Here is a 12,054-nt window from a genome sequence, read left to right on the forward strand (position 1 = left end):
TTGTGATTGGTTGGATATTTGATGGATCGGTCTAAAGAGCGAATCACCACGAGCCACAATTCGATTAAGAGCCTGACGCGGAAATATAAATTAGCATCGTTTTTTTCCCCCTACAACCGGCATGTAAATATCACTCTGTTGCGCTTTGCATAGAAAACGCTATTAGATTTAATGTAGAACGGCTCGTCTAGTTGTGGCTGACTGAGCCGTGCGGCACGTGTGTATTTTGTAGCAAGCTTGCTGGCAAGTGGCTACAGTGTGGCTAGTGTGTCTTGATGTGCAACTTTGTGTCTAAATTGATCCGCTGAGATGCTGTCCACCGGTCCAGTGCTGCGGCTACTTCGGCTATTGTTGTCTTGTGTGGCTCTTATTTTACTCTGTGATGCTAAGAGAGATTTTAAAAGCGCCTGTTCTACCTGCAAGCAGATCACTGATAACTTCAACAAGGTGAGAGAGTGCCTCTTCTCTGCAGTGTTTTATTTAACCCATTGCTTTCCCTAATAATGAATGATTAATAATGCTAAATGTGTGATTTGCCATTTTGTGATGATTTCTCGCTCGTGCCCTTGTTCTGTCTATCTCCCTCTCTGTAGTGACTTGGACATTATGTGTTCTGTCTATCTCCCTCTCTCTGTAGTGACCTGGACATTATGTGTTCTGTCTAGCTCCCTCTCTCTGTAGTGACCTGGACATTATGACTGTGTTCTGTCTATCTCCCTCTCTCTGTAGTGACCTGGACATTATGACTGTGTTCTGTCTATCTCCCTCTCTCTGTAGTGACCTGGACATTATGACTGTGTTCTGTCTATCTCCCTCTCTCTGTAGTGACCTGGACATTATGACTGTGTTCTGTCTATCTCCCTCTCTCTGTAGTGACTTGGACATTGTGTTCTGTCTATCTCCCTCTCTCTGTAGTGACTTGGACATTATGTGTTCTGTCTATCTCCCTCTCTCTGTAGTGACTTGGACATTATTACTGTGTTCTGTCTATCTCCCTCTCTCTGTAGTGACTTGGACATTATTAGTGTGTTCTGTCTATCTCCCTCTCTCTGTAGTGACTTGGACATTATTACTGTGTTCTGTCTATCTCCCTCTCTCTGTAGTGACTTGGACATTATGTGTTCTGTCTATCTCCCTCTCTCTGTAGTGACCTGGACATTATTACTGTGTTCTGTCTATCTCCCTCTCTCTGTAGTGACCTGGACATTATGTGTTCTGTCTAGCTCCCTCTCTCTGTAGTGACCTGGACATTATGACTGTGTTCTGTCTATCTCCCTCTCTCTGTAGTGACTTGGACATTATGTGTTCTGTCTATCTCCCTCTCTCTGTAGTGACTTGGACATTATGTGTTCTGTCTATCTCCCTCTCTCTGTAGTGACCTGGACATTATGTGTTCTGTCTATCTCCCTCTCTCTGTAGTGACTTGGACATTATGTGTTCTCTCTATCTCCCTCTCTCTGTAGTGACTTGGACATTATGTGTTCTGTCTATCTCCCTCTCTCTGTAGTGACCTGGACATTATGTGTTCTGTCTATCTCCCTCTCTCTGTAGTGACTTGGACATTATGTGTTCTGTCTATCTCCCTCTCTCTGTAGTGACTTGGACATTATGTGTTCTGTCTATCTCCCTCTCTCTGTAGTGACTTGGACATTATGTGTTCTGTCTATCTCCCTCTCTCTGTAGTGACCTGGACATTATGTGTTCTGTCTAGCTCCCTCTCTCTGTAGTGACCTGGACATTATGACTGTGTTCTGTCTATCTCCCTCTCTCTGTAGTGACTTGGACATTGTGTTCTGTCTATCTCCCTCTCTCTGTAGTGACTTGGACATTATGTGTTCTGTCTATCTCCCTCTCTCTGTAGTGACTTGGACATTATTACTGTGTTCTGTCTATCTCCCTCTCTCTGTAGTGACTTGGACATTATTACTGTGTTCTGTCTATCTCCCTCTCTCTGTAGTGACTTGGACATTATGTGTTCTGTCTATCTCCCTCTCTCTGTAGTGACTTGGACATTATTACTGTGTTCTGTCTATCTCCCTCTCTCTGTAGTGACTTGGACATTATTACTGTGTTCTGTCTATCTCCCTCTCTCTGTAGTGACTTGGACATTATGTGTTCTGTCTATCTCCCTCTCTCTGTAGTGACTTGGACATTATGACTTGTGGTTTTGTATTTCAGGGATTTGACAGGACAGCAAAGCAGAACTTTGGTGGAGGCAACACAGCTTGGGAGGAGAGGGCCCTGTCTAAATATGAGACGAGGTGAGACACTGCAACCTGTCCACGGGTCGGGTCGCCCTGCCACAACAAACATTTCGTCTAAGGTCATCACAGTCCTGTTTGCTTTACCCCAGAAGCTGTTGAACATTGGAGCAGGAACTCTTTCATCCTCTAGTCTAGCACACACCCAATAGACCCTTTTCACAGCGACCGTTTTGAGGTGGTAAAGCAGGTCTAACCAAAACCATTAATGATGGTTCGATTTCATGTTGGTGGTCCAGTGCCAGGGTCTATACAACGCCTGCTTTACCGCCCCAAAACGGTTGCTGTGAAATGCATACAACAAGCAGACTGCCTGACAAAGTGGCTGGTTGATTAGACAAACTGCCAGAACCCGTTTTCTCTACACATGCATGCACATACATAAATCTAAGAGTCTCTGCTCCCAGACAATTGGAGATCTCCGCCTACCAAACATCTGGGAACTTGTTGTCAAAAATAGTAGTTTCAACGGCGGTGAACAGCCGCTAACAAACCTACGCACCTTTTGTCAAGTGACCGGAAATGAGGCTCAAACTGGAGATACAGAGAATCACTTTGTAACACAGAGAGAAAACATTGAAAATGGATGTCCCGAGCAACGTTGCATTATTTGATTCTGTTTGATCCATATACAAGCACACGACTTAAGCATGTCACTGCCCCTTCTGCATGAAGGGCCACCCGGGTTCTGCAATGCAGAGTTTTAAAACTCTCAAATTGTTTCCACCCAGTTTTAACTACGAAAGCTGGGAGAAAGTTCTCGCTGATAGAGACTGAGAACTGAGTCTAATAATCTAAGACTTAACTTTTTGTGCAATTCTTCCTGTATTTATCACACTTCTACAGTTTCTGGATAATTCTCCATCTCTTCTCTTCCCTTTCAACTTCCTATTTGTTCATCCTGCTCTGTCTCTCCCCTTCCTCACTCCTCTTCGCAGCGAGATCCGTCTGGTGGAGATCATGGAGGATCTGTGTGACAGCAGCAGCTTCGAATGCAACCACATGCTAGAGGAGCACGAGGAGCACTTTGAGACCTGGTGGTTCAAGAGGTGTGTGTGGTGGGTGGGCATGCACGACAGTATCAGGGTATGAAGCTAATTTTAGGGTAGGCAGCCATAGGGGCAAGTGGGTTCACAAAACGCACCAGTCAACTTAATCTCTGAACAGCAAAGCACTTTGTATAATAGAAAAGACATTCAGACTGATTCCCTGCCAGCGTGGCAAGGACAATTGACAGACTGCCCGGCCACAGCCCAAAGTATTTGGCTGGCGGTTTGCATTATGTTCATTTAATGAGATGTAATCACTTGGCCATGAGGTAAATGTTGTCTCATTCTCTTTCCTTCCTGTTGAGATGCAGGAAAACAAAACACCCCGATCTGCATAAATGGCTCTGCATTGAGACCATCAAAGTATGCTGTCCGAAAGGAACATTTGGACCCGACTGCAATGGTGAGGAGAAACCTTTAGTAAACACAGAACAAGATAGATTCATTTTGTGGCCAATGGATTCCACTACCGGATATAGTTGTGTACCAGTATTCATTTTTTGCATTTGCACCGGCGTTTCCACTGCCAACGTGCCACAAATAACCTCAAGAAGTGTGTGGGGGGGCTGATTATAAAATGAGTGGAATGTTTTTCTCTGTGGAAGCCTGTGTGGGGGGCTCAGCCTGTGTGTGGGGGGTGCTCCGCCTGTGTGTGGGGGGGCTCAACCTGTGTGTGGGGGGATCAGCCTGTGGGGGGGCTCAGCCTGTGTGTGGGGGGCTCAGCCTGCGTGGGGGGGTCAGCCTGTGTGTGGGGGGCTCAGCCTGTGTGGGGGTCTCAGAGAAATGTTGTTGTGGGGGGCTCAGAGAAATGTTTTTCTGTGTGTGGAAGCCTGTGTGGGGGGCTCAGAGAAATGTTTTTGTGGGGGGCTCAGCCAGTGTGGGGGGCTCAGAGAAATGTTTTTGTGGGGGGCACAGCCTGTGTGGGGGGCTCAGAGAAATGTTTTTGTGGGGGGCTCAGCCTGTGTGGGGGGCTCAGAGAAATGTTTTTGTGGGGGGCTCAGCCTGTGTGGGGGGCTCAGAGAAATGTTTTTGTGGGGGGCACAGCCTGTGTGGGGGGCTCAGAGAAATGTTTTTGTGGGGGGCACAGCCTGTGTGGGGGGCTCAGAGAAATGTTTTTGTGGGGGGCTCAGCCTGTGTGGGGGGCTCAGAGAAATGTTTTTGTGGGGGGCACAGCCTGTGTGGGGGGCTCAGAGAAATGTTTTTGTGGGGGGCACAGCCTGTGTGGGGGGCTCAGAGAAACCCTGCCATGGAAATGGAGTCTGTGAGGGCGATGGGACGCGCGGCGGGAACGGGAAGTGCAGCTGTGACCACGGTTACCAGGGGGAGTTCTGCCTCGACTGCATCGACGGCTACTTCAACGAAGTCCGCAATGACAGCTTCTCTCTCTGCACAGGTGCAATTTAACAGTTTTTCCACCTACTATTCAATAGGTAGTTGTTCTACCAGCTTTACGCTCATTCCCATGATTTATGAGGCAGTCATCAACCTTTGTAAACTACCAAGGTGAAGAATGATGAGTAAATGTACAGTGAGTGTGAATTAGAGCGTTCCTGTCTCCTACAGAATGCCACACTTCCTGCAAGACCTGCTCCGGAGCAACCAATCAGGACTGTGACGAGTGCAAGGAAGGCTGGGAAGAGGACGAACAAGAAGCTTGTGTTGGTAAGAGGATCGAGTACTGTGGTCTTCATGTAGCAGTTTCCTGTATAGCTCATTGGGCGGGGCAGAGTGATATATATATATATATATCTCTCATATATATATCTCATATATCTCTCATATATATATATATATGGTTGGGGCGGCTGTGGCTCAGGAGGTAGAGCAGGTCGTCCACTAATCGGAAGGTTGGTGGTTCGATCCCCGGCTCCTCGAAGTGTCCTTGGGCAAGACACTGAACCCCAAATTGTGCCCGATGGCTGTGCCAGCACCCTGCGTGGCAGCTAGCCGCCCTCGGTGTGTGAATGGGTGAATGTAGGCACATTGTAAAGCGCTTTGGATAAAAGCGCTATATAAATGCAGTCCATTTACCATTTACCATATATATATATATATATATATGGTCAATAAAATGCCTATCACAAGTTACCAGAGCCCAAAGTGAATCTTAAATTTGCTTATTTAGTCTGACAAGTCGGGCAAAAAAACAAGCTCAAAGTAAGCAAGCAAACCAGCATTTATTTGATAAATGACTAAAATGATTAATTCATTATCTAAATGTAACATTGTTCCCATGGCGCAGCCAAGGGCATCACAAGCCAAATTCAGGTCATGCAGTCAGTCAGGTAACACTTGTGTGGAAAAAATGCTACAGTGTCAAAGCCCTCACCGAATGCGCAGAGACCTGCGCCGCGCCTGGCGACCTACATGTGGCTTGACTCAGCTAATGTGAACAACGCTATTACCAACTATATGCACTACATTCTCTTCTTGGGCTAACTTTTAGTCATTGAAATCCTAGTGAAATCACACAATTTACTCATTTTGCTGGGGACTCCCCTGCGACCTAAGCTTTGAATAGGTCTAGCTGCAGTCAGGAACACTCAAAGTCGAGGCTGATGTGAGGTGATGCGCTTCATCAGATAACCTCTAGAGGGCGAAACATGCGTGTGGGCCTGTACAATAGACCCTTCTCACGGGGGCCATTTTGGGTCGAAAAGGCAGGGTAAACACAGGTGCAAGCAAACCACTAATGAGGCTTTCCAAATTCCAATCATGGAAGTTGGAAACCCTCATTAGTGTTTTGCTTGCACCTGTGTTTACCCTGCCTTTTCGACCCAAAATGGCCCCTGTGAGAAGGGTCTATAGAGCAGGGGTTCCAAAACCTCCGCGTTCAAGTACCACTACGTACCAAACCAAATTTCCCAGGGACCACTTCCACTGCGTATACCAACCCCCGCCCCATAAAATAAAATTGCATGAGTTAACCATGCAATAGCAGCAGAAAGGCTAAATGACAATATAAGGCTACTACCTAGTTCAAAACGGACACACATACACCTGCCAAAATTAGGCTGTGAAAAAGAGGACCCCTTTGAAAAAAAAAGATTCCCTCCCCAAAATGACCAGCTCAGTGGCCTTGTGGTCTAAGTGTCCGCCCTGAGACTGGGAGGTTGTGAGATCGATCCCCGGCCGAGTCATACCAAAGACTATAAAAATGGGACCCATTGCCTCCCTGCTTGGCACTCAGCATCAAAGGGTTGGAATTGGGGGGTTAGATCACCATATGATTCCCGAGCGCGGCGCACACTGCCGCTCACCACTCCCCCAGGGGATGGGTCAAATGCGGAGAACAAATTTCACACATTGTGTGACAATCAGTGGGACTTTACCTTTACTTTACCTTTACTTTATTTAGCCTAACTTTGGAGTGTTATTTAGCTACCTTCCTGACAAATTAGCATGACATGGTTGGTAGACATCGATTCCTTAGGTCTTCTACGGTAGTTTCATATGATACCAGAAACGTCACTCTGGCTTTAAAACGGACCCTGCTGCAGCCTCTGAAATTAAATGTAAAAAATTGTGATATATCCCAAATATCGTGATATTTCCGAAAAATCGGCCTGCGCGGACGAGCCTAGGAATCGAGCACGCATAGTGCGCGAGATGCCTAGTTATAAAAGGGAGCATTTGGGCGATCTCTCTTCTCTCGCTGTTTACATTTTTGTCCCACTCATGTCATCAGTGATGTCATAAATCACTGATGATGTCATAAGTGATGTCACTTGAGCAATTGGGGGAACTGACATGTCATCAGTGTCCGTGACACACACGAGAGAGACTGAGTATTTTGCCGAATGAAACTGCTGTTTGGCGGAAAAGTAAAGCGCTGAAAATTGTCAAAATAGAGCGTGCATGTACACAGATATCGATTTGTTTAGGTGGGCGTTGCTTTAGGTGGCTAAATTACGTTTTAGTTCTGGACCCCACGTACTTACAGAGAAAAAGCTGGTTAGGCTGCTGCTTCAGAGTGCCGGGTCTCGTTACACGCTGCGCCCAGCGTCCAGACCACTGTACCTACTTCAGTTAGTGTATGGAACTAGCTGATAGGACCCCACTTCAAACAAACCGAACTATCCCTTTAAGACTAGCTGGACAAATATAGTAAAGTTATTTTAAGGACCGGTGTTTACATACTGAGTTTTTCAGACAATGACATTTGATGGAGAAACTCTGTCTGCCGGTCTCCATGCTCAGCACTGACACACACACATATGCATGCACACACACACACACACACACACACACACACACACACACACACACACACACACACACAATAGATCGATATTTAATGCTGTAATCTCCATTTCTTGACTAACATGAAGATTGTTTTTTTTCTCTCTGTGCAATATAGGGAAAGTAAAGGCTTAGATGAAGTTATGTGGATGCCAGTCTACCTCACTGCAATCTGTTTGATCTATCACAGATGTAAACGAATGCTCCAAAGAGCCTTCTCCATGTCCAGAAGATCAGTATTGCCTCAACACAGACGGCTCCTACTCCTGCAAGGGTAAGACGAGCCAATACTGTCTCTGTGTCATTCTGTTGAGCAGAACATTTTGTCCTGTCAGCTTTGAACACAGAATAAGCATATTGAAATGATTGCTCATATGTTGTGTATAGCTGTAGTCCTTCAGAAAATGACTTAGATCCAATATTACTTTGACATTTCTGACTTGAAATGGAAAAATGACGTGCTTGTTGTCTCATGACCACCGTGAAACCTCTTAAAAATGCGTTTAACAAAATCCCTAGTTGTAAAATGGGGAAATCACTTAGTCTTGCTTAATTTAAAGAGTTGACTTTTTGGTGTTGTTACGTTTTCATCTGATAACAGAATTATGTATGGTAAAATCAAAAAATCCCAATGGAAAGGCTTTGAAAACATAGCAATTCACTGAAACACTGGCCTTTGCTGAGGTAACCTTGTGTTTCCTTTGCTCTCCTGGGTTTGACATTGCCAGCTTGTGACAAGGTGTGCTCCGGCTGCACTGGAGCCGGGCCTGATAAGTGCCAGGCGTGTGCCAGCGGGTATCAAGACACAGAGGGCACCTGCACAGGTAATGTAGCAACTAGCAGCATATATTTCACCCTTCCACTCGCATGGGGGGGGGGGTTAAAGTCGAGCTGAACCCAAAAATGACTTTTCTTTTCTTTTAGTTCAAATACATAGGTATTCAGTGCACCTATTTAATAATGTATGCAAAAAAAATCACAAAAATCTAATTTCTTTATTTTTTCCACACTTTTTCGCATCAAAAGTTCATTTTTCAAGATTTCATTCATAACAGTAATCTACAGTTTGCTGACGTCGCCTAGTACTATCAAATTTCTACCCCATTTCAACCAATCATATCACGACATGGCAGCTGTCAATCAAATCTTCATTTCAGGATAATTTTCTCTTCCAAATGAAGGAGAAAATGGCGCCTAGTGCCTGTCATCTGACAGAACTTCTAGCCCATAAACTAACTACTAACTTGGCCAATTGTATAGAACATACTAAATAAATTAAACTGTAATGTCTGAGAATGCAAAGAAATGTAACTGGTTCGTTAAAACTCGCATTCCAGGAATATTGTATTTACCGCAATAGCGATAATGGCGCGCGTCTGAGAGCCTGGTTGTCAGGGGTCGCCCCTCGGAGATTCCAGGCGGGCGGGCAGCACCCATGCATCGGATTGTCCGCTCGTTCCACACAGAAGTAGCTGGCTGCTTGGTACTCGGCGGATCCCACTCGCGTAGCACGACAACACACTGAATCCCACTCGATTTGGGGGTGGAACACGCCAGGATTGGCCAATGCCAAAGCCAGTCCCCAGAATTGTCAAATCGAATCATCGATTCGACATACTACCCGACCCGACCCGCCTCTCAACCTGTCATCTCAGACAAGTTATGTTTTCAGTCTGAAACGGACTCCGACCCGTTTGGGCTCCGAACGGGTTCAGTTCGACTTTAAAGTCGAACTGAACCCGTTCGTCACGTGCGTCGCAGTCCATTTCAGACTGAAAACATAACTTGTCTGAGATCACAGGTTGAGAGGTGGGTCATAGTAATATGTCGATTTTTTTATTTGACAATTCTGGGGACTGGATTGGGCTTTGGCCAATCCTGGCGTGTTCCGCCTCCAAAATCGAGTGGGATTCAGCGTGTTGTGGCGCTCTCCTCGGGAAGAGCCTGCTGACGCGAGGTTAGTGGCTGAGTGGAGCTCAGCGAGCCGCAGGCAGCCAGCTTCCTTCGTGTTGCCGAGCGGAGAGTGCAGCCCGCCGGCCTGGAATCTCCGAGGTGCGACCCCTGACAACCAGCAGGCTCTCAAGCGCGCACCTTTATCGCTGCTGTAATTACGATATTCCTGGAATGCGCGTTTTAACGAGCCAGTTACATTTCTTTGCATTCTTAGACATTACCGTTTTGGTTTTTTGTTCATGTTTCATACAATTGGCCAAGTTAGTAGTTAGTTTATGGATAGGAATTCTGCCAGATGACAGGCACTAGGCGCCATTTTCTCTTTCTTTTGGAAGAGAAAATTATCCTGAAATGAATATTTGATTGACAGCTGCCATGTCGTGATATGATTGGTTGAAATGGGGTAGAAATTTGATAGTGCTAGGTGACGTCAGCAAACTGTAGATTACTGTTATCAATGAAATCTTGAAAAATGAACTTTTGATGTGAAAAACTAAAGAAATTTGATTTGTCTGATTTTTTTTGCATACATTTATTAAATAGGTGCACTGCATACCCAGGTATTCGAACTAAAAGAAAATAAGTAATTTCTGGGTTCAGCTCGACTTTAAGGAAAAAATATACCTTGAAATTCAAAAAATATTGATGATTCTGTGCTCGAAAGTGATTGGTCAGCAAAATCCTTAACTGCTTAATGCATAATGTGCTTCACTTTATTACCATCAATCATCTTGGCAGAGTAAGTGTCATTATTTTGACTGGTGGATATCTCAATTTGGAATGATTTAACCATTTTTCTTCCATCCATTTATGATTTATTTAATTCCTTAATTTTTTAGCCTCTTTGAGGTTCCATCTCTGTCTCATTAAGTTTCCTTAACATACGAAACATCAGGATCACCTCCCTAATATTGACTTGCACTCCCTCTCACTCGCTCTCATTAAAGTAATAAGCAATATTTACAGTGTATTCCTCTTTTGAGCATGTCGCTTAACATAATTCATAATCTTTTGGGCATTCCTGATGCCTATAGAGGGTATGCACGTGATGTCACAGAGGCAGAAAGTCATTGCGGGGTCACGCCGTGTGTGTGTGTGTGTGTGTGTGTGTGTGTGTGTGTGTGTGTGTGACTTCTCCCTATTGAATTGGTATCAGTTGTTTATAGTATTCTTCATCTTCTGTGAGCAGTAGAACAGGAGGGTATCTGTCTTTCCAATTATTTTGAGTCCTTTTAAGCTTTTATTAAATCAATATTTTTCATAATTACGTGTTGCCAGAATTGGCGAGTGCTCTCCGCCTGGGATGGCTTCCGCAGAAGAATAAGCTATGTTGTTTGAGTCGGATGGATTCTGTTGGTGTAACAGTGTCTTGTGGTTTGTTGCCAGATATTGACGAGTGTTCCCACCCGGAGCCAGTGTGCAGCGAGGAGCACCAGCAGTGTGTCAACACTAGAGGCAGTCACCTGTGTACCTGCGCTAGTGGCTATGAGGAGCAAGACGGAGTGTGTGTGGAAACGGCACAGCCAGGTCAGGAGAGCTGCTGGTGGAACTGCTTTCATACAATGCGTGTCTTCTTCTGTGTGAGAGAGCAGAGCTAGTTAATTGCATCAGCGTTAGTTTAGTGAGCCTTTTAGCACATTAGTTGATAGAATAGTTGAATATGCATGGGCGACACTATGAATGTTCAAAATGATAGTGCCATAATGCGTCCAAAACCCACTTTTAAAGCATTGTAAAACAACAACAAAAATGCATGGGCATTCATCTGAAAAAGCCCCCCCCCACCCCTTAATTGGATAATTTGTTACATATATTCTGCTAATAGCTTTACAGTTAAGTTATCAATATATAAGTTGAACATACAGTATTAGTCTAGGTCCTAACATTTTCTGTTTCTTTATGCTTCCATTATCAGAAAAAGAGGTGGTGCCAGAGGCGTCAGAGTCGGCCACAATCCCCCATGATGACCTCTGACCTCAAAGCATGGGCCAATAGGAGCAAACCAGGAAGAACTGTTGGAATTTCCGTTGGCTTAGTCTTGGGATGACATCTTCACCACATTATGGTGTCCCAGGCCACTCTTTTAAAACATTGCGACTACATGGCACTTACTGTACAGAACCCACAAAGCTGTCAAGATAGACTGTCCTTCCACTGGATCACGGATAAAAGGACAAAAAAAGAGACACTTTCAGCTCTCAGTATCCTGGTCATCGTTGCTTCTCTGCTGTGCACAAACTATCACGTCTTTATTTGTTGTCTGTTTTTAAAAGCAATTCTGGGTTATGAAGATGTTTAAATAAAAATAAATCGGATATAAAATTTAAAAAATGATGCATGTCAAACAAAATCCATATGGTCTTGGTCAACCATGTTTTTTTTCTTCTTCTTGAAATGCACTAAGTTAGCAGGTGAAAGTCAAACAATCAAGATTTGTTTAAGTGTTGCAGTGCTCATAGATGGCCACACGGTGGCAGTCTTGCCATATGGATTTAAGGACTCTTGCATTCTTAGTCTGTACTCGCATACAGATAAGAGCATAATTACTG

At 44.8% G+C, this 12,054-nt stretch overlaps 1 protein-coding gene across 1 annotated transcript; it reads left to right on the forward strand.

The window, feature by feature from the left end:
- Positions 1 to 123: 123 nt before the first annotated feature.
- On the forward strand, positions 124 to 11,775 carry creld2 (cysteine-rich with EGF-like domains 2). The gene is made up of 10 exons (XM_083656015.1): positions 124 to 447; positions 2,179 to 2,261; positions 3,200 to 3,310; positions 3,622 to 3,713; positions 4,527 to 4,703; positions 4,874 to 4,972; positions 7,743 to 7,826; positions 8,281 to 8,376; positions 10,892 to 11,032; positions 11,421 to 11,775. The coding sequence occupies exons 1-10, from the start codon at positions 310 to 312 to the stop codon at positions 11,477 to 11,479; spliced, it is 1,080 nt and encodes a 359-aa protein (XP_083512141.1). The 5' UTR covers positions 124 to 309; the 3' UTR covers positions 11,480 to 11,775.
- The last annotated feature ends 279 nt before the right edge of the window (positions 11,776 to 12,054 follow it).

The sequence above is a fragment of the Poromitra crassiceps genome, assembly GCF_964638095.1.
Source record: "Poromitra crassiceps genome assembly, chromosome: 2".
NCBI lineage: Eukaryota > Metazoa > Chordata > Actinopteri > Beryciformes > Melamphaidae > Poromitra > Poromitra crassiceps.

Coding starts and splice junctions, on each gene's coding strand:
- creld2 (XM_083656015.1), top strand. CDS start 310: ATGCTGTCCACCGGTCCAGTGCTGCGGCTACTTCGGCTATTGTTGTCT. Junction 3,714..4,526: donor ATTTGGACCCGACTGCAATG/GTGAGGAGAAAC, acceptor TGGGGGGCACAG/CCTGTGTGGGGGGCTCAGAG. Junction 8,377..10,891: donor CACAGAGGGCACCTGCACAG/GTAATGTAGCAA, acceptor GTTTGTTGCCAG/ATATTGACGAGTGTTCCCAC.